The 23641-nt window shown below is 39.7% G+C and overlaps 1 protein-coding gene across 1 annotated transcript in view; it reads left to right on the forward strand.

Moving 5' to 3' along the window:
• Positions 1–1852: 1852 nt before the first annotated feature.
• The window catches only part of XPR1 (xenotropic and polytropic retrovirus receptor 1), a 199166-nt gene continuing 177377 nt past the window's right edge, over positions 1853–23641 (forward strand). Inside the window, exon 1 of the mRNA XM_081226479.1 lies at positions 1853–2120. Within this exon, the coding sequence (XP_081082605.1) occupies positions 2052–2120 (69 nt within the window). The 5' untranslated portion in view covers positions 1853–2051. The remainder of the gene's footprint in view (positions 2121–23641) is intronic.

A 23641-nucleotide genomic window follows, 5' to 3' on the forward strand; every position in this document is an offset into this window, starting at 1 on the left:
TGTAAATCATCTCTACTTCAATTTAAAAAAAAAGAGTCTACTATTCTAGTCTATACTTGGTAAAGGCCCAGCAATCTCTTTTGCTGCTGCTCCTGGTTCTGTCTTCCTAGGCACACTATGCAGTTATTTCCTCTCTGTGGTTGTGCCTCCTTCCTGGGGGCATAGCCCTCTCTTGCTGTCTTTTTTCTCCTGACAACATTTACCTCCAGTACAGGGGAATTGTTATGGAGGGCAGCGGGGTATAGTGCTGATCTGAGAGGAGTCCTCACTCCTTCTCTTATTCTTCTTCTTTTTTTGACCCTGATTACCCTTTCACCCAAGGTTGAGGCTTTTTTGTATAATAAAAGTCAGAAAGACTCATAGCCTATGCCTGTTTTCCATAATGCATCACCCCTGTCCTGAGGAAATAATTGCAGAATCCCTACTGGCATGAATTAAGAGGAAGGGGAAGGGGGAAAAAACACATGGAAAAAAAAAAAAGCCAACAGTAGATGTTGATAACTAAGAGTACTGTCTCGGTCATGGTAGTCCCCTAGTCTTTGGGCATCATCAAAATTGTGAGAATTAAAGGACAAGGTACTGTACGTATAAGGGGTTTAGAATAGTGTTTGTTACATGGACAGTGAGTGCTTAACAAACGTTAGTTATTATTATCCAGGGCTCCTCTACTCAGGGAAGGACCTTGGTTAGTGTCCAAAATCAGGTCCTCCAGGACAATCACTCCCACACTCAAAGTAGTGCCAAGCTGTGTGTGTGATCTATTCTCCATTCTCCTCGAGGACAGTCAGCCTGGATGCTGGGTCCATGTCTGGTCTCCCTGAGGGTAGGGATCCAACTGTATCTCTAGAGGATTCTCTTTCCTCCCAACATTGGTTATCCTCTCAACCCTACTCCTAATCTCCAGGAAGCTCAGTCACAAGTCCAGCTGGTACCCACAATCCTGGTTTGGGCCCATGTGTTGTTGCTGGCCTTTCTGGTAGCCCCTGGACTAGATAATTACATTGAAATTCAGAAGCAGCATGTAATTCTTGGCACTGACGTCTTTAATTAAATTCAACAAGCATTTATTGAGCACCTAGAGCATGTAAAATACGGTTCCTTTAAATACATGTGGCCCTTAACTATTTAGTCTGTTTTAGTTACTCAATTTGGATTAATGTTGATCCATCATTGAGGGTTTTATGAAGAATAAATATCAAAATGGAAAAACGTTTGCACAAATCTTTTTTTTTTTAAATAAAGTTATTTATTTTAGGTTGCCTTGGGTCTTCGTTGCTGGGCGTGGGCTTTCTCTAGTTGTGGCGAGCGGGTGCTACTCTTTGTTGTGGTGCATGGGCTTCTCAGTGTGGTGGCTTCTCTTGTTGCAGAGCACGGGCTCTAGGTGCATAGGCTTCAGTAGTTGTGGCTCGCGGGCTCTAGAGCGCAGGCTCAGGAGTTGCCGCCCACCGGCTTAGTTGGTCCGGGCCTTGGAGATCTTCCTGGACCAGGGCTCAAACCTGTGTCTCCTGCATTGGCAGGCAGATTCTTAACCACTGCGCCACCATAGAAGTCCTGCACAAATCTTTGAAAATATAAACATCTTGTGTGGATTATTGTTGCTACAGTATTAATATTAATTGCAGTAACAACACTGTTGCTTCCCAGGCTGGCGGTAAAGAGCAGCTGTAAGGCCCACAGGCGCCAGACGTAAGAGGTCAGGGGAGGTGCCTTCAGCACGTCCGGCCCAGAAGGGGCGGAGCCTTAAGGAATGTACGCAAATCCCGCCCCTTACTCCGCCCCCACCGTCGGTGCGCGTAGGCGGTTACCATGGCGATGACGTATAGAGGGCGGGGCGGGGCGGGGCTATGGAGAGGAGGAGGAAGATGGCGGGAGGGCGGCTCTGAGGAGACCTCGGCGGCGGCGGAGGAGGAGAGAAGCGCATCGCCGCGCCGCGCCGGGGCCCATGTGGGGAGGAGTCGGAGTCGCTGTTGCCGCCGCCGCCGCCGCCGCCGCCGCCGCTGCCGCCGCCTGTAACTGCTGGATCCGAGTGGGAGTGAGGGGGAGACGGCAGGATGAAGTTCGCCGAGCACCTCTCCGCGCACATCACTCCCGAGTGGAGGAAGCAATACATCCAGTATGAGGTACCGGCAGCGGCCGGGTAGTGGGAGGACTCGGAGGGGCCACCATCTCGCCAGTCCCGACCTCCACCGCCGCCTTCCGCTCCTGCTGCTTCCCCGCGCCCGGGCGGACTTTGACCCGGTGCGGCGGGGAGCCACTGCGGCATCCCCGCCGCGGCCGGCCCCCTCCGGGCCCCGCTGACCTTCCCCTCCCCCGCAGCCCCGCTGCCGCCGGGGTAACGGATATGCGGGCGGCGGACCGGGAGGGACGGTACAGCCGGTCGGGGCTGGGGAATGGTGGTGGGAGGGCGAGGCGCAGGTGGGGGAGTCGGGGTGTGAGGGTAGCCCGGGGTCGCGGCGGTTCCGCGCTAATCCCCTCCTCCCGCTCACCCTGACCTCTGGTCCCCACCCTGGGCGAGCGCCCCCTCGCCAAGGTTAGGTCTTGTTTCTCTCTGCTCACCTCTCACCAAGGAATTCTTCTCTTCCTAGATAAGCCCCTCCAGTGATTTCCTTAATTCCACAGAGCCCTTCAGCTTTCCCCCACTTGCCCACTGTTGACAAAGGCTTTGTAGCAGCGTTGAAACTTGATTTAAATGTGTATCACACATGCGGTGGTTACAGTATGCAAACGTATCGTAATCAACTATTTTGTTTTGATAAAAAGACGGTGATTCGTTTTTTTCACTAATTTAATGAAGTATATAAAGTAATCATATCTTTGGTTTTGGCTCTTCTGTTGTCTTGGAATGGAGTGAAGGGGAAGAGGAAGGAAGAAAGAGAAGGGAATTATTAAAATTTTCAGGTTTTCTTTCCTAAAATTTTTGTTAGCTAGGGAGAAAAGTACTATCTTGTAAACAATGTACTTTGAAAACATACCTGTGTTATTACAGAAATCATGGCCTTCCTCACCCTGAATTACTGTGATAACAGCTCCTGAAGGGTATTTAATAGATAGTGATAAGGAACCTTACACTAATAAAAAGAGAAGTGAAGATAACGAGCTTATTTATATTTTCAGAAGCCAAGATACCTGAAGGGCTTTAAGCATTGCAATAGGTTATTCTCAGTGGCTGGCAGTTCAGCTCCTGGATAGAGAAAGACTTAATCTGTAATCTCCAGGAATTCACATCTATGTTATGTGCAGGAACAAAGAGTATAAAATCAATATGAACACAAATATTCTAGCTAGGTTTTATAAATTGAGATATTTCGATTTTCTATTTAATCTCTGTTTTAAGTTCATTGATAGGATGTTTAGGCAACAACGCGGGTTTATTTGTTCGTATAACAGTTGTAATAATTGAAGAAAAGGAAAGGGATGTAAGTAGGTTAAACAACCTTGAAGATTGTAAAATAAATTCACCGTGTAACATACAGTATTTGAGTATTGCCAGAAATGAAGGGCCTAAAATTATGAATGCTTTTTTCACTTAATTTTCTTGTAGTGTTTTGTGGCTACATTTTGTAAGAATGAAATAAGGGATTAGCTTTTCAGCCTGTAGAGTTTTTGATTTATTGTTTCTAATAACATTTGGTCAGTTTTAAAACCTTGGCTAGAGTCCAGATGATGGTTTTTATTGAAAGGAAGGTATTGGTCTTTCATCTTTCTAGTAGTAATTTTCAGCACCACTGCTAGTTCTTCATAGAACACAGCATGCTGAAGCAACATCTTATACTTGTTATATAGTATGGAATGCTTCATTTGGGGAGAAGTAATAGTGGCTGATTGTATGCTATGATTCATTTTAAGTATTACAGCACTTAACTGTTTCATAGAATTGTATTAATCTGGAATACAGTTTCTGGGGCTGGAAGGAGAAGCATAAGATTTAGTTTGATGATGAAATTACCTCTTGATTTATGTCAGCTTTGTGGCTGGCGTCATTCTGGGACTCTTCATTCACATACTACATTTGGACATTAGTCCTAAATGGTTACTTTAGTTTGGTCAGAGAGGAGAGGAACACATTTAATATGTGTGACTACATTATCTTTCCTAGGCCAATTAGAAATTATTTTTTGAAAAATTCATTAATTGTTGAAATTTTATTCTGCAGAGGGTCCCTACTATGTGACTCCTGTCGTGGAAAAGCTCATTGTTTGGTAGGCAAAATTAATAAGGAGCACTTTTCTTTGTGAATTGGAGCCATTAAAGACATTTTTTATAGGGTTGGGGTCTATGTGTTGTATACTGTTTCTCAAGAGCTGGTGCTGTTCCTTTAAAAACAGTTAAAGGGGCATAAATAAGCGTCTTTAGAGTCTAGGAATTTTGGCAGCTTAAAACTTTGGGGAAAAAAGGACATCATAAAAGATGTTAACATTTGCTGGAGAAAAGAACCTTCTCATAATGCAGTAACATGTAGTTTCTCATATATGAAGATGATACTCTTGAAACACTTAGTAGAACAGACACTTGAATTTGTTTTTCAAGTACTGGTGATGAAATTTGGGTGTATTACTCCTGATTTCTTGTGTAGGCTGTGAACGACTGTGAACTGTTCAGCTTCTTTGGTTTTACGTCATTTTGCTATATTAAATTTTACTTGAAATAAGCAGAGAATTATATTAAGCTGAAAATGTTGTTTTACATCTCTGATTATATGTATTATTATGTACACTCGGTCATACAATAAGTGCTAGTTCTTGTATATGTTCGTCATGAGGCCATGGGGACAGTCCTCTTGCCTTTCCAGGGTTCTTTCCTCTTTCATAAAATAAGAATATAGGGCCAGAGCTTTTCAAGTTCTGTTGTAGTTCATAGGTTTTTTTGTATTTTTAAAAATTTATTTATTTATTTATTTATTGGCTGCATTGGGTCTTCGCCGCTGTGTGCAGGCTCTCTCTAGCTGCGAGGTGCAGGGACCACTCTTCGTTGTGGTGAATGAGCCTTTCATTGTGGTGGCTTCTCTTGTTGCGGAGCACGGGCTCCAGGCACGTGGCCTCAGTAGTTGTAGATTGCGGGCTCCAGAGAGAAGACTCCGCAGTTGCGGCGCACAGCCTCAGTTGCTCCGCGGCATGTGGGATCTTCCCAGATCAGGGCTTGAAGCCGTGTCCCCTGCACTGGCAGGCGGATTCTTAACCACTGCACCACCAGGGAAGTCCCAGTTCATAGGGTGTTTTTTTGCTTTTTTTTGCTTTTTTTTGCGGTATGCGGGCCTCTCACTGCTGTGGCCTCTCCCGCTGCGGAGCATAGGCTCCGGATGCGCAGGCCCAGTGGCCATGGCCCGCGGGCCCAGCCGCTCCGTGGCATGTGGGATCCTCCCGGACGGGGGCACGAACCTGCGTCCACCGCATCGGCAGGCAGACTCTCAACCACTGCGCCACCAGGGAAGCCCCATAGGTTTTTGATTTAACTTTTGATGGATTTCATTTTTTGGATTGTTAAAATTATTGTTAGTGATCCATCAATATCCTGAAAATTATCAGTTTCTAATTTAAAAATGAATTGTGGCGTTCACAGACTTGGTCTTCATAGGCAGAATAATAAAGCATGAAAGAATAGAGCAACATGGAGAAATCATATAAAGAAAATCAGTTTGATCCATTTGTGAATAGTTTTTACAAACAACAAACACAAATGGGAAGAGACTACTATTCCTGTTTCCAGTAATCTGTTTGAGTGTAAATCTTGGCATATAATATAAAACATCAATAAAGCTTTATAAGAGTACTTTAAAAAAAATTTATTTAACTTATTTATTTTTGGCTGCATTGGGTCTTTGTTGCTGCGGGTTTTCTCTGGTTGCCGCGAACGGGGGCTACTCTTCGTCGCCGTGTGTGAGCTTCTCATTGCAGTGGCTTCTCTTGTTGCAGAGCACGGTCTCTAGGCACGCAGACTTAAGTAGTTGTGGCTCGTGGGCTCCAGAGCACAGGCTCAGTAGCTGTGGCACACGGGCTTAGTTGCTCCACAGCATGTGGGATCTTCCTGGACCAGGGCTCGAACCCGTGTCCCCTGCGTTGGCAGGCGGATTCTTAACCACTGCGCCACCAGGGAAGCCCCAAAGAGTACTTGTATATTGTATATTTTAGAGTTCTGTAATTGATTAATCAAAATTAATTTAGACCAGTTTCAACCAAATAGGCTAGTATGACCATGTTAATGTTTTACAGAATATTAGCAAAAGAAGCAAATATATTTGGTGCCTTAGGCTGCTGACTTGTGTTTTCTTCCCTAGGGTCCTGTGCTGCTTTGGTTTCTCAGGAACCAGGAATGGTTTTTTTCAGTGTACCCCGTAGTTTTGTAAGGTACTAAAATAATGAGGTATCTAAATTTCAGGACTTTAGAGTTAAAAGGGAATTGAGAGATTATCTGTCTCCTTGGTTTTTTTTCAGGCAAGGAAACTAAGGTCCAGAAAGGTTAAGTTATTTATTTGTCCAGGATCATATATAGATAGCTAGTCTCTTGAGCACAGATGTGTAAGCATTGGGAGTCAGGTCACCCAGACTGTGTGACCCTGACGAAATCACTTCCTCTTTCTGGGCTTTAGGTTCTCCATCTGTAAAGTGAGAGAACTGGACTTGATGGTTTCTAAGCTCACAGCCCTCTATTTTCTAAGGACCCATATAGCTCCAAATTTCTGTACATTTTTATGGTTTCATTATGTTTTGCATATGAAGAGGACAGAACTTAGATCATTACTATTAATAGCATCCTTTTAAATTAATAGTCTCCTTTCAAATACTTTTGATGATAGTTTAATCTGTGACTGGAAAGCTGACCTAGTGAAGCTTTCATTTAACTTAAGTAAAAAGTGATGGTCATAGTTTGATTTTTTGTTGCAAGATTTGGGAAGGGATTTTTCCATAAACTGCATATCCCTTATTTTCAAGTGTAAGGAAACATTGCCATAACATTATTGTGATTTTCATTTATAGAACTCTCCCATGAGAACACTTGTGTTGCAGGCTTCAATTTCCCAAAGGTATTATGTTGATTAGTTACAGTTAACTTGCCTTGCTGGAACTTGTTTGAAATTTCCAGTTTGGCCACCCGATGGGGCACAAACCACACTTTTTCTTTTAGGCACTTCGGCAAATGAAAGTACAGTATAGCATATTTAAAATAACATTTGTAAATGAGTATAGCAGTAAGATGCCTGGCATTTACAAATGTTTCTTAAGTGAGTGAATGAATGTTGTATAAAACAGGAAGTTATTACTGTTCTTTATTATCTTTGTATAATAAAGTGTGTTAGGTTAAGTGTCCTGGAAAGATTATACTTGTCCATCCATCCCTGAAGGTTGGTTTTGGATCAGTTTTTGAGTGAAGGCCCAGATCATAAGAACATAAGACTCTTATTTGACCTGAGGTGACCATGGAAAATCAGTCCTGGCTTCAAATCCAGTCCTAATCTGAAAAGTATTTGAGACTGATTGAGTTGTGCTGGCTAGATGTTGCAAGTATATTTGCATCATAGCCCCCAAAGGAGAGTACCCAACACTCCCATGGAGTAAGAGAAGGTAGTTTTAGAAGTCTTAATTATATTCATTTTTATGCATATGACAAGAAGAAGTGAAATTTTACTAATATTGAACAAATGGATTGATGCAATGACCTTGTTTAGGAGGTAGTCTGAGGGAAAGAGAGATAAGAATTGCTAATAGTTTTCTCACTTGTTTGTTCACTTTCAGCAAATAGCAATTAATCCAGTTTATGGGTGCATAGTTAAGATGAATTTATGGGTATTATTCAGTTTTGACTAAACTAACCCTTATAAAATGGATGTGACTTAAAAAGACTCTTGTAAAGAAGCCTCAACAGCAGTACCAGCCTTAACAGCATAATGCAAGCACATGTGAACAACAAGAAAATGGCAGAGCTGACAATTCTACTTCTAATACTAGCTTTTTGTCAGCCAAATTACAGAAAAAACAATGGTACTTTCATAGACCTGACAAGACGTTTGCCAAAAAGTTTCAAAATAATTAAGATAATTCTTTGAAATAAGATTTTACATCCGTTGTCATCCACAGTGAACACCCTAAATATGTTATGTATTAGAGTTTTCTGGCTTTGTGAGGTCTGTTTTCCAGCTTATAGCCATTATAATCAAGTTTCAAAATTAACTGAATCCTGAAGTTTGAACTAGGCCTTTGAAATACTAAAAACTAATATTTTAAAAAGTAATGAACTTTTTCTGTTAGGTTGTTCTTTAAAAGTATTGTTATTGATAATTTCTTAAGAGAGATTAAAAATATTTGCACATTATTCACGAATGAAAGTTTAAATTATTTATTTTATTAGTGTCTCATCTTTTAAAACTTCCACTTAAAAAAACTCTGTGTTTTATAATGCACACAGTTGTAGAAGGAGATAATTTATAAACAAAGGTACACATATTGGAGGTGCATAGTAAACTTTTTTTTTTTCTTTGTGGTGTGCGGGCCTCTCACTGCTGTGGCCTCTCCCGCTGCGGAGCACAGCCTCTGGACAGGCAGGCCCAGCGGCCATGGCTCACGGGCCCAGCCACTTCGCGGCATGTGGGATCCTCCAGGACCGGGGCACGAACCCGCATCCCCTGCATCGGCAGGCGGACTCCCAACCACTGCGCCACCAGGGAAGCCCAACTTTTTTTTTTTTAATAGTGATATGACATAAAAAAAAGTTTGGAAGATTTTTCTCAAGTTGTATAGCTTAACTGCAGGTGGTTTGTGGGTTGCTTGGTATTTAATTGGCCTTTGGGATTGAGAGATTGTCAGAATTCACTAGGATTCTTGCCCAGTTGTATTTTCCTTTTCAGGTCTTCCCCTTACCTAGTAAATGCTAAAAGAAGCCAATAGGGCCTTCCCTTGCGGTCCAGTGGTTGAGACTTCACCTTCCAGTGCAGGGGGTGTGGGTTCGATCCCTGGTCAGGGAGCTAAGGTCCCACATGCCTCGTGGCCAAAAAACCAAAACATAAAACAGAAACAATATTGTAACACATTCAATAAAGACTTTAAAAAAGAAATGGTCCAGGGCTTCCCTGGTGGCACAGTGGTTGAGAGTCCGCCTGCCGATGCAGGGGGCACGGGTTCGTGCCCCGGTCCGGGAAGATCCCACATGCCGCGGAGCGGCTGGGCCCGTGAGCGATGGCCACTGAGCTTGCGCTCCACAACAGGAGAGGCCACAACAGTGAGAGGCCCATGTACCGCAAAAAAAAAAAAAAAAAAAAGTCCACATTAAAAAAAAAATCTTTAAAAGAAGCCAAGTAGACAATGCCCATGAACAAATGCCTTAAAAATTATTCATTCATTCAACAAATATTTATAGAGGCTCTATTATGTCCTATAGGCTGATAGATTTGTCATTAAATTCTGGCTCTTTTGTTGTCTTAAAAATAGAAAAAAAAACAGGGCTTCCCTGGTGGCGCAGTGATTGAGAGTCCGCCTGCCGATGCAGGGGACATGGGTTCGTGCCCCGGTCCGGGAAGATCCCACATGCCGTGGAGCGGCTGGGCCCATGAGCCATGGCTGCTGAGCCTGCACGTCCGGAGCCTGTGCTCCGCAATGGGAGAGGCCACAACAGTGAGAGGCCCGTGTACAGCAAAAAAAAAAAAAAAATAGAAAAAAACAAAAAGCAGTATTTTATTTTTTTATAAATTTATTTATTTATTTTTGGCTGCATTGGGTCTTCTTTGCTGCGCACGATTTCTCTAGTTGCGGTGAGCGGGGGCTACTCTTCATTGCAGTGTGTGGGCTTCTCATTGCAGTGGCTTCTCTTGTTGTGGAGCCTGGGCTCTACGTGTGTGGGCTTCAGTAGTTGTGGCACACGGGCTCAGTACTTGTGGCTTGCGGGCTCTAGAGTGCAGACTCAGTAGTTGTGGTGCACAGGCTTACTTGTTCCGTGGCATGTGTGATCTTCCTGGACCAGGGATCGAACCCGTGTCCCTTGCGTTGGCAGGCAGATTCTTATCCACTGCGCCACCAGGGAAGTCCCAAAAAACAGTATTCCTGTGTGTGTGTGTGTGCGTGTGTGTGTGTGTTTGGTTTTATATTTTAGTCAGCCTAGTGCTTTCAAAATTAAAAATGGTGTAGAAAGGGAAGATTGTAGATTGAGGACTTGGAACATGGTTAAATTTGGATCACTTGTGTAAATAATATGGATTCATAATATGGATGAATTCTCCCTGGCTTTTCAAACTTTTTATGTTATATGCCTTTAAATTTAATTTGTTTATAGGAAGAAATTTGGTTACCTGTTTCTTCCCATCACCAGGCAGGTGTGGTATTTATGGGGACTGATCAGAAAATCCTTAAAAAGTTGTTTATTTATTATAGGTCAGAGGAAAGTTTAATTAACCTGCTGTAAGCATAACTTACAATTTTCATATTCTCTGTAACAGGAGGGACAGTATGTTGATTAAGAAAACATACTCATTCCTTATTGAAGATCACCTGCAGTATTTGGAAAGACTGTAAACCATGAATAAGGAGATGTAAGTCCTTAGACCCAGTTCTGTCACTGAATAGTCATAAATAATTAGTGAACAAGTGATTTTTTTGAAGATTGAAGGGTGAAATGTAATCATACAGGAAAATGAGAAGCTTTTAGATTATTGTGTGTGTGAATTACTTATTTAAGCTAAATTGGTAAAGTTGTAATTCACAGCAATCCAAGTGCTTTGTGTGCTTTTTCTATACCTAAGAGAAGTCCTTTAACTTTTTGGTCTTGGGACCATTTGAAACTCTTAAAAATTATTGAGGATTTCAATGTCTATTGATAATATGCTATATTAGAAATTAAAACTAAGAAATGTCTGAAACACAAGAGTATACAAGCACACCTCTACTAGCCATCAGAGACATGACATGACATTTCATTTAGCCTCTGGAAAACTCCACTGTGTACTCATGAAAGAATGAGAGCGAAAAAAGCACACAAAGTTGTAGTATTATTATGAAAATAGTTTTGACCTTTTGGCTCCCCTGAAAGGGTTTCTGAGAGTTGCTGCCTTAGAGCACAGGACTCCTGTCAGAACGTTTGGAGATGGCCCGAGAAAAAGCTCTCTAGTCTTAGGAAGCACATAAGAGGATAAAGGAAATCCCATAAGTGAGGATTCTCTGGTATATCCCCCCTGCACAGGATGATAGAGAAAAGAAAGTTGTCTTTCCTGGGATTCCCACTTCCATTCTCTCTTCTTTGAATTGAATTAGTGGAAATGTGGTCATTTTGTCATTAAGGAGAAAGGAATTAACATTTATTGACCAGTTAGGAACCAGGTGTCATCAGTATGTTACTTCATTTAATCTTCACAACAGTTTTGTGAGATAGATGATTTATTATCTCCATTTTACTGATGAGGAAACCCAGGCTTAGAGAGACTAGTCAATTTGTTCATGCCACACATCTAGTAAGTAGTAGAGCCAGAATTTGAAATCAAATTTGTCACACTTTGGAACTCTTGCTTTTTTATATGCGAATTGTAAATAACAGTGGTGGCAGTAACAGTGCCAGTAACAGTAGCAGGAACAACAGCTGTTATTTTTTGAGTGCTTACTTTGTCAGTCACTGTGACATTACTTTAAAAACATTTTCTCTTTATAGCAAGCTGTTTAGGTAGCTTGTTACGTTAGTTCTGTTTGTAGATGGGGAACCTGAGTCTTAGAGCCATTAAGTAACTGATTATGTTGAAACTGCTAATTGTGGTTAGCAGAGATGAGACTGAAAGAGCCCCTGCTTTTAATTCCTACATTATACTGCTTTGTGAAAAATAAATAAATCCATCCATTTATACATAAGTACATTTAGGCGTAGTCTTACCTTTTCTCCAGCACCTGCTGAAGTAATGGCTGGTCTATTTTTAGTCCCAGGTCTCAGTCTGCATGGTTTGGAGGTAGTAGAATATGGTCTGGAGGTCAGAGTTCACCTGTGTTAATTTATTTTTTCCTCAAGATTATCAGTGTAACTATTATGAGGTAGGCAGCTGTTAAATAGAGGACCTTATAAAGATGAGCCATAAGAAAAAAATAACGAGATACAATGATAAGTGTAAGACGAGGAAGATAAAGAACATTGGATAGAGCTGTTCCTATGCCACAGTCGTGGCCTTTGGCTTTTAAGATCATTCCATAGATCATGGAAAGTTAGACCTGTAAGGAATTTCAGATATTAATTAAGTCCAATTCCCTTTTTTACTTGAGTGGGAAATGAGGTCCAGAGAGGTTGTGATTCAAGCACACATGGCTTGGTTAGTGGCTGAGTGAACACAATCACCCTGATTCATTTTATTGTTTAACTATTTTGCATCATATGCTTATATGTCAATAACGCATACAGAGAACAAACTCTGAAGCCAGACTGCCTAGGTTCATATTCCATCTGGACAGTTTACTAGCTGAGTGACCTCAGGCAAGTCATTCTACCTTTCTGTGCTTCAGTTTCCTTATTTGTATAATCGGGACAGTAATAGTAGTTACAGGACTTTTTAAAAACATCTTTATTGGAGTATAATTGCTTTACAATGTTGTGTTAGTTTCTGCTGTATAACAAAGTGAATCAGCTATACGTATACATATATCCTCATATCCCCTCCCTCTTGAGACTCCCTCCCACCCTCCCTATCCCACCCCTCTAGGTGGTCACAAAGCACTGAGCTGATCTCCCTGTGCTATGTGGCTGCTTCCCACTAGCTATCTATTTTACGTTTGGTAGTATATATATGTCCATGCCACTCTCACTTTGTCCCAGCTTACCCTTTCCCCTCCCCATGTCCTCAAGTCCATTCTCTGCGTCTGCGTCTTTATTCCTGTCCTGCCGCTACGTTCTTCAGAACCATTTTTTTTAGATTGCATATATATGTTAGCATACGGTATTTGTTTTTCTCTTTCTGACTTACTTCACTCTAGTTATAGGACTTCTGTGAGGATTATATGAATTAAAATATGAAAAGTGCTTAGACAATGCCTATATTTGCTATTAAAATTATTTAGTTAATGCTAGGTTAACAGTATCTTTGTGAGGGAAACCGAGCCTCAAATTTTGTCCCTCTGGGCTTGTCCAGTTCAGATTTTCTTGGAAAATGGCTTTGTTGATTTTAGGTATTACTCCTGTTATCTGTGATATTTTTATTAATAAATTGTCCTTTTTTATATACAGTAAGAAATTCAGGTGGGAACAGTTATATGGTTTTGAAATAAATAAGTTCTCCTTGGTTACCTGTAACTTGCATTCATTTCAGTTATAGACTGTGCCTTCATATGCTTTCCTTTTTCAAAAATGGGGGTGAAATTCACATGTGCATTCCTAAGTATGTTTGAATAGCTTAAGTGAATCCTTTGAGTTTTCAGAGACTATCTAGTTTTAGTTCTTTTCACTTCTGTAATGGAAATTTAATTTTTAATACTAGAATTAGTTTTAGAGTTGAAAAAGACCTTCTCAAGCCCTCTGTTGCACAGATGAATAAATCGAGGACAGAAAGGCCAAGATATGTGGTCAGTCTCACAACTAGCTGATAGGAGAGCCTGGAATAAAAGTATTGACCTCCTGCTCACTGCTATACCTTGCTGAGGCTTATCACTGCCATATAAACATTTCTTTACTTTTAATTTTAAGAATAAATTTTCTTTGTAAGAGCCCACATGAATTTAAATGTTCTTGTTAATGATTACTTAAATACTTAGTGTTAATAACATTCATCTGAACCTAATCCATTAGTTCACACATTAACGACCTCAAATAGTTCATGTGTGTGTCAATTAAAAGACTAAGTAAGTTAAGAGACTCAAACCTTAAAAATGTTTTTTACTCAACTACAGAAAATTAGCCATTGCCCCATCTAGGTAGAAACCTATTGTAGGTGAGGAGACAGGACTGAGGAATTATGGTAAGGCTTGAGGAGTTAGGTAGAGATGAGAGCAAGACTCAGGAAAGTTGAAAAATCATTTGGGCATTTCTCTGTAGCGTATCTGTTTGAATGTTAACACAGGTTACATGTACATGAAGAGCACCTCCCCTCCCCCCCGCCCCCCATCTCCCCATCTCTTGTAACATGCTGCCAAGCCAAAGTCAGGACACATCTGACTAGAGGAGATTAGAATATGTATTAAACCAATTTGTTAAGTATTCATGAGTGTCCCCTTCCTTTTTTTAAAAAAAATAATAAAACAATGATGATGATAATAACAGCCAATGTTTATTGAGTGTTTCCATTGTGCCAGGCATTTTACATTTAAACCTTACCCTCTAAGGTAGGTTTTGTTATCCCTGTTTTAAGAAGTCACTGAGTCTTAGATTGAGTAGACTGCCCAAGGTCACATAGCTAGTGAATGGTTAAAACCAGAATTCAGACACAGGTTTGTCTTATTTCAGAACCTGGATTCTTTTTTTTTTTTTTGTAAGTTTATTTACTTATTTATTTTTGGCTGTGTTGGGTCTTCGTTGCTGCGTGCGGGCTTTCTCTAGTTTCAGTGAGCAGGGGCTATTCGTTGAGGTGCGCGGGGTTCTCATTGCAGTGGCTTCTCTTGTTGTGGAGCACAAGCTCTAGGTGTGTGGGCTTCCGTAGTTGTGGCTCTCGGGTTCTAGAGCGCAGGCTCAGTCGTTGTGGTGCTTAGCTGCTCCGCAGCATGTGGGATCTTCCAGACAAGGGCTCGAGCCTTTGTCCCCTGCATTAGCAGGCAGATTCTTAACCACTGCGCCACCACGGAAGCCCCAGAACCTGGATTCTTAACATGGTGTTACATGGTCAGGATCATGCAAGGGACTGGCGAGGTAAAAATAGGTAAGCCCCTGTCCTAGAGGAGCTCATAACTTGGGTGGTCTCCTAATCGTATTGTATTGTGATCATGTTGCAGGGGAATGGCCAATTGATTTTGCTCTGGAGATCAAAGGTATTTATCTTAAAAGCTTTCACAGAGGTAGTGTTTGAACTGGGTACTTAGAGATTCAGTAGGGTTTGATGACTTGGTGAAGAGGGGACAGGGCACTGGCGTCATTCTAGGCAGATAGGGTAAAACTGAACAAAGGCATAGATGGATGGAAGTATCCAAGCATATTAGTGAAATCTGGTTTAGTTGGGTATGTTGGAGAGGTGATAGTGTGATTTGGAAAGGTGGACTGGGAGGGATCAAGGGGTGAAGGGCCTCAAATACCATGCTGAGGTGTTTAAATGTTTCTTGTTGTGAACCATTAAGGATTTTAAAGAAGAGACTGGGGAGAAGGATCAGTGCAAAGTGAGAGTGTAGTTTAGATCCTAGAGGATGCGTTGGAGAGACCAAGACCAAAGACAGGAAAACCAAATAGTATAGCCAAAAATAGTAAGAGCTTGAATTAATACCTTATTTAATCAATTTTCCCACACTTTAACATCTGAATTCAGGATACATCTCATAATTGTCATAGATTAATTGGCGGACTTTTTTTTCCTTCTTAGAAGTACATAAAATAATGGTGTATATTACTATTAGTGGCATCTTAGATTTGATTGATTGATCATCTTAGATTTATTGAAAGCCTACTGTGTGTCACGCAGAGTCATAGATACCTGTTAGTATCCAGCATCTGGCAGTGTCTGGCATATTTAGAAACTTTAAAAGCAACAACAAAACAAAATGTAACTGAAAGGCTATGGAATCTGCCTGAGATGTCATTAAGGGATAAGAAAGAGAGATTCAGGAGAGCATGATTGAAGGCAGTGAATGGAGAAAATAAGAAAAGTTCATGTTTATCCCCTACAGAGTGTATCTAAAGCTCTGGAAATCAATTACTTTGGTATCAATTTAGAGAAGTTGGTCTTATTCTTTTAGTTTTGTTTATTCAGTGAATGCAGAGTTAGACCTTTTAATTAGTTTTATGTAATACCCTCAAATGTGATCATTTAATGACAAAATTGAGATGATATTCTTTCTCCTGTCTTTCCAGTATTTGTATAATAGCAGGTAGCAAAACTGTTGATAAGCAGGTGAGTCACCACCTCTCGTCACAGAGTTCAAACTTTTTTTTTTTTTTTTTTTTTGCGATACGCGGGCCTCTCACTGCTGTGGCCTCTCCCCTTGCGGAGCACAGGCTCCGGATGTGCAGGCTCAGCGGCCATGGCTCACGGGCCCAGCCGCTCTGCGGCACGTGGGATCCTCCCAGACCGGGGCACAAACCCGCGCCCCCTGCATCGGCAGGCGGACTCTCAACCACTGCGCCGCCAAGGAAGCCCCGTGTTCAAACATTTTTTGATTAAGCCTTTCTTTTTGAGTAGAATAAACGTGTTTGAAATATGAGTAATTTCAAATTATGCTGCCATTAGTTATTTGCTAAAGAGGATTGCAAAATCTTTTTTTCTAAGATTTGTTTGCTTAGTATCATGGACTTTCAAAAATTCAGTTCCTGATAGATTCAGAAATTAGAAAATGGATTGATTTAGAGACCACTGAAATTGAAATTGTAATAACCCCGTGAGCTTGGGCAAGTCATTTAGCCTTCCTGTGCCACAATTGTGTTATCCTTAAACTGGGGATAATGATAATTTTTACTTTGGAGGATCATGTGAAATGAAATGAGTCAATCATTGGAAAACAGGACAGGAGGTGTAATAGTTACTACACATAGTAAGTATTATATAAGTATTAGCCATTATTACATACCTGTCCCTAGGGGTTTGAAACTAACAGTTGAGCAGCATCTTATTTGATTTATTTACTCTTGACATGGGGGGAAGGGGTCAGTGAAACTGTAACTAGGAAAAGACAACTTAGACTGTTTATTCAATTACTGGACAAATGGAAGTTGAAAGAATTTTACCTTTTTAAAAAAGTTTAGTATAGGGGCTTCCCTGGTGGCGCAGTGGTTGAGAGTCTGCCTGCCGATGCAGGGGACGCAGGTTTGTGCCCTGGTCCGGGAAGATCCCACATGTCGCGGAGCGGCTGGGCCCGTGAGCCATAGCAGCTGAGCCTGCACGTCCGGAGCCTGTGCTCTGCAACGGGAGAGGCCACAACAGTGAGAGGCCCGCGTACCGCAAAAAAAAAAAAAAAAAAAAGCCATAAGAGTAACTTTTATTCATTTATTCAGCAGACGTTTATTTTAGGGTGTTGGTACTCAGTCTTTTAGTATAACAAGACTCATTCAACGTCATGAAATTTCTTGGAAACCAAATGATGGTAGCTGGACTTTTAGAATCCGTTGCTTGAGAAACTACATTTTGATCAAATTAATTACTGCATTTTATAGATTCTAAGATGCACATTCCTTGTTCCACATTCCTACGCCTTTGAAATTGAGATTCATTTTACAGATGTCACATAGTTAATTGGTAATGTTTTTCTTTCTTAATGGTACGTAAAATAATGGTGCAATGATACATAAATTAATGGTGTGTCTTAACAATTGATGGTATCTTAGACTCGATGAAATATGGTAGTATTTTATTAAGTACAATACCTTCATGTATTTTGACAAGTAGTAATGTGTTTGTGGGAAACATTATTTAGCCTACAGAGAATACCTAGTTTATAAGGTTTTACAGTATTGAAATTGGAGCTATGAAGTGGTCTGAGACTGATGGATTAGAAACCATTTTTATAAGTGTATAGGTGTATTGCAGAACCTTTGGGTTCCTTTTTTGTTTTCTTTCAGATAAACGGGCAAACTAAGAACAGAGTGAGAATTTTATGTTGCCATACTACTATATTTGGTCAAAGTTCGACACGTTTTACCAACCTGTATAAACCTTATATATTAAAGAGGGCTGGAAGCCAAACACACTAAGAACTTTTCTTGTGGCTAGTAAATGAAAGAGGTTTGAATCTTGTGTAGAAATAAAAGATAATGAAAATTAGGAAAAATAAGAAATGACTTTGCATTTTGATATTTCATGAAACTGGAAATGCTATAAAATAATTCAATAAAAATAACATAGTTACTTAAAAAATTAACTGATGTGCTGATTTTGGATATTTAGGCTTTGTGTTACAAAGTCTGTGCAACTGACAAATGTATTTTGAACTTCTACTGTGCTAGATGCTGTGGCCCATAAGAATTGAAGTGAGACTGCTCTCTGCCCTCAGAGAATTTACAGTTGTTACCACTGTAAACGTAAGAATGAGCCATACAGATTTAATTAGTTATAAAAGAACATTTGTTATCAGCTTTATTTTATTGTCAGAATAGGATCCTTAGACAAGGAGGATGCTGATTTAATCTGTCAGATTTATTCCGTCCCAGCTCAGAAGTGCAGCTATGTGACTTCTCAAGGGCATTCAAGGGTATAAGTTAAATTACAGTATTGGTGGCTGTGACTTATGGGAATGCAGTTTTGCTAGTTATTGCTAAATAAATCACTTACTTGAAATTGTCCTAGTTTTCCTTCCCATAGTTTTTGTATCTTTATAGGAATAAAAATTTTAGGTACTTTGATCAAGACAAGCCAAAGATGTTGGTTATGATCTAATAACATTACATTCTGTGATATAAAAATGTTTTTCAAATCTAGCCTCGTGTATTAATTATCTGTTGCTCTATGACAAACTACCTAAAACTGCTGAAACAATAAGAAACATTTATTGCCTTACACTCTGGCTGTGTGTAAAGAGTTTGGAAGCAGCTTAACTGGGTGATTCTGGCTAAGGATATTTTGTGAGGTTGTCGTCAAGATGCCAGTCAAGGCTGCAGTCATCTCAAGGCTTGCCTGGGGCTGGATCCGATTCTAGAATGGCACACTCAAATGGTTGACAAATTTGTGCTGGTTTTTTTCAGGAGGCCTCAGTTCCTTACCACTTGGACCTCTCCATAGGGCTGCTTCAGTGTTTTCATGGCTGGCTTTCCCCAGAGTGGGGAATCCAAGAGGGAATAAGATGAAAACCACAGTGCCTTTTATGACCTAGCCTTGGAAGTAGTACTCTGTCATTTATGCAATATTCTATTGGTTATAGAGGTCAGTCCTATTTAGTATGGGAGGGGATTGCACAAGAGCATTACTACCAGGAGTTAAGAATCATTGGGGGTTATTTCAGAGGCTAGTTACCACACCTGATATAAAAGTCTAATGGTTTAGAAAAGTTTTGGAAATGAAAGGAAGAGTGTCAGAAAATTGAGAGGCCAAAATTAGAGGTAAATCTTAGAAAATAAGATTTCACTCCAAATAGTGGGCTATGTGTCTTTTTCTCAAAGAAGCGTGGATTACAGAATGAGCAATACTTGGGCAAGATAATACTTCAATAACCTTTCTGAATTTCAGATCTTCAGTGGTAAAATGAAAATCATATTTACATTAAAGAGTTGTGGGCCTCTGTTAAAGTAGTGTGTTTAAAATACTCAAAATGATATCTGATAGTAGGCATTCAGTAAAGGTAACTATAATTACCTTTATTATCGATCAGTATTTCTGGTCATCATATCCTCAGCTCTCGTGTACTCAAAGCAATCTAATCTAGTTTCTGCCCCATTACTCTACTGAAACCATTTTTTGAAGGTCACCAATGAGCTCCTGATCCTCAGACCTAATTATATCTCTTCTTAGTCTCTTCCTTCTTGATCTCTAAGCAGCTTTTAATTTTTCTTTCCTTTAACTTAAGGATATATTTTATTAATCTTACATATGAATAGTTTAAGTTATAGGCTCTAAAGTCAGAGTCTAGGCATTCTAATGTTAGCTACTTTTCTTTCTTTATAATTCAGTTGCAGCATTCCAATTAGATAGATAGACAGACAGACAGACAGATGGATAGATAGGTAAATAGGCATCTGTATTCACCTTCCAGCTGAAGAAACAGAATAATTGTTAGTATACTGAACCCTTCCTTGATAGCTGTTTTATTTCACTCAAATGTTCTCAGTTTTCTTTAAAATTTTTCTTCCAGTTTTACTGAGATATAATTGACATATGGTGTAAATTTAAGGTGTGCAGTGTGTTGATATGATACATTTATAGATTGCTGATGATTACCACTATAGCACTAGCTAACGCCTCCATTCCATCACATAATTACCATTTCATTTTTTTTGGTGAAAACATTTAAGATCCATGGTTGCAATTTTCAAGTATATAATACAGTATTATTAGCTATAATCACCATGCTATACATTAGATGCTCAGAACTTGTTAATCTTATAACTGGAAGTTTGTACCCTTTTACCAGTATCTTCCCATTTCCCCCACCCCCCAGCCCTGGGTAACCATCATTCTACTCTTTGTTTCTTTGAGTTCGGCATTTTTCAATTCCACATTTCAGTGATATCATATAGTATTTGTCTTTCTCTGACTTCACTTAGCATAATGCACTCAAGGTTTATGAAAGTTATCGCAAATGGCTGGATTTCCTTCTTTCTCACGGCTGAATAATATTCCATAGTGTGTTTGTGGGTGTGTGTGTGTATCTCACATCTTCTTTACCCATTCATCTGTTGACAGACACTTAGGTTGTTTCCATGTCTTGGCTATTGTGAATAATGCTGCAGAAAACATGGAGATGCAGATATGTCTCCTCTAAGCAGCTTTCGATAATTTTTAATATATCTTCCTTCTTGCAATGCCCCTTTAATTCCTGTGGCACTCTATACATCTGGTGTTTTCCTTACTGTCTTCTTTGTTGCTTTGTATTCCAAAAGATTCTGTCCTTGGTCCACTTACTTTCTGAAAAATTTCATTTACTTAGGGCATAGGCAGTTTCAAATCACCTTATACAGATAATTTCCAACTCTTAACCACTAGCTCTGACCTATCTTCCAAATTGTAGATCTGTGTTTTCATCTGTCTACTGACCATCTCAGTTGTCCTGTGGATACCTGAAGTGGTTTGTTAACCCAAACTCCTGTCTTTTCTTTGCCCAAGTTTTTTCTTTGGTGTTTTTACAGCTCGGTTAATAGTATCACTAAGCATCCTTCTCTTTACCTAGACTCAAAATCTTAGAGATCTTTAATTCCCTTAGTTCGTGTTTAGTTGTTTGTCTAATCTTCCTATTTTGTTTCTTGGTATCCCCCCTCTTTCCTATATATCACCTTCTTTATTTTAATTGCTACTATGTTAGTTAGGCCTTCAGTATGCTTTGATCATTTTTTAAAGTATTTAACATATTAAAATGTATCTATTTATATGACTATCTTTTCCTTGCTTGATCCACCATTATTTCTTTAGAGCCTGGCATAGTGCAAAGAGTAGACATCCAGTAATGTTCATTTAATGACTAAAACTTAGTAACTTCTTTAATGATGATATTAAGTAATCTAGAAATATTTATGATGAGCCTTTCTTATACAAGTACAAGCAAGGTGGCTAAAACCCTGACTTTACAGTCAAATGGTGAACAAGTGACACAGATAAATAATTAAAACATAAGGTGGAAATATTAAGTGCTATAAATGGTTTCAAATAGAGTACTACAGGATTTCAGAGGAATGAGTAAAGACTTCCAGCTGGAGGAATCAGGACAAAACATAAAAGAGGTTAAATTTGATCTGGACTTTGAAGGCTGGTTAAGATTTGGAAATTAGGTTGAAAAGATGGGAGTAGGGATAGGGGTTTCCAGGTAGAGGTAGAGGTAATAGTTGTAAACAAAAGGCAAAGATGGAAGAAATATTTAAGTCTCTAAAATGAGTAATAGGTAATTCATTTTGACTTGAGGGTCAGGTTGTGAAAATGAAATTGGCTTTCTTCAGTTTGGAAGATAAGCCTGGAAACATAGATTGGATCATTCTGGGTGCCTTATAGGCCAGCAGAGGAATATGGGCTTTAATTTGTGGCCATTGGGAAATCCTTGTAAGTTTTTTTTTTTTTTTGCGGTACGCGGGCCTCTCACTGTTGTGGCGTCTCCCGTTGCGGAGCACAGGCTCCGGACGCGCAGGCTCAGCGGCCATGGCTCACGGGCCCAGCCGCTCCGCGTCATGTGGGATCTTCCCGGACCGGGGCACGAACCCGTGTCCCCTGCATCGGCAGGCGGACTCTCAACCACTGCGCCACCAGGGAAGCCCTAATTTTAAATTTTAACATACTACATTTTAAAAATTTGTATACGAGTTTCTCTTTACAGATCATTTCTGTCATCAAAAACAGAGCTAGGTTAGTTTATTTGGGGATAGAAATGAAGATTAATTAGATGGTCATTCTTTGTACAGGACACATGAGAATGCTCAGTGCCCTCTTTTGAGGTTTATAATTTGATTTACAGAACTGTTCTTAGCACTTTAGTATCAGGAAAACATGACTAATTTCTAGATGACGAGACAAAGAAACCAGGTCAGATATAACTCACTTGCACATTATTCACATTATTTCTGGGGTATGTAGATCAGGCATAGTGTACATATTTTAAAGTATATATCAAAATTATAATAGTACCATTTGGAAAAACCTTCATAATAAAAAAAAAGTCTGATGTAAATTTTATCGAATTATTAAACACTGTTAACAGGGATTATGATTCCTTTAAAGGTTTATAATAATATTCCTTGTCCTTCCTCTTCAAATGCCTGTGTTTATATTATTGTTCATTAATCCAATAATTAGATTGCAACATGCTGACTTTGAATGAATATTGAAGCAGACAGATGAGAACAACATAGATTAGATATTTTGTTGATGGAGATGGTAATATTTATAGTATGTTATATGTGCGGCTAATAGTGAGTTGATAGGAAGTAGAAATCTTTCTAGCTTCTGATCCTTGTTCTGTGAAATGGTCTGTGAAACCCATGTGTTTGGAAAGGAGATTAGAGATGATCTACTGTGGGTTATTAAAAATTAACAACATAAGAAATTTTTACTGGTGGTATTATTGAACATATATGTTAAGTTTGAACTATACCCTATTTTATACACTAGATATGTTGTAGAAAGTTTAATAAAATTAGGAGTCTTTGTTATTTAATGCATACGCAGATTGGGACTGCCTATATTTTCTTGGGAATCTATAGGTTTCTTATAAGAATTAAAAACTGTGTGTGCTCATGTCAGCTATCATCAGAAAATATAATAGCATATTCTAAATCATCTAGTTGACCATCTTTTAAGCTGGTAATGCCAGGAGATTGCAGTGCCTCTATTTATGTTTGTTTGGTCATGTTGGCTCCAGGTAGTATTGTACTACTTTGTGAAGAGTTAGTTAAGAACTGAGGCATATCTAATGCATAAATGATGTATTCATGTCTAGTAGACTGCCAAATGATGCTACAGCCCACTGCATGACATAAGTTTTGTGATAGTTCACATTCTATTAGCTAATATTCTTTGAGCATCTTCTATGTTCTAGGCACTGTTCAAAGTACTCTTCATGTATAATAATGAATCATAATTAATATAAGGATTTGTGTTTTAAATTCATACAGTAGACCTGTGAGGTATGTGTAATTACTATTCCTGTTTTACAGATGAAGGTACTGAAGTATAGAGAAGTTAATTTTCCTAAGGTTACACAGCTAATAAGTGGTAGAGTTGGTTTTCATACACGTTGTCTGACTCCATAGCTTCTAGCCACTGACTATACTGCTTTACAGTAGATCCCATCTGATGCAGAGTTATCTGGGCATTCCAAACTCAGAACAGGTAAATTGGCATTGTATTCGTGTTACCAATTGAGATTTTGTTTGAGCAAACATCTTGTTTTCTGTCATGTTAATGTTGTTGTTTGAATAATACTGGTTTTTTTTTTTTTTT

Source organism: Mesoplodon bidens, assembly GCF_964165515.1.
Source record: "Mesoplodon bidens genome assembly, chromosome: 2".
In the NCBI taxonomy this organism is placed as follows: Eukaryota; Metazoa; Chordata; class Mammalia; order Artiodactyla; family Ziphiidae; genus Mesoplodon; species Mesoplodon bidens.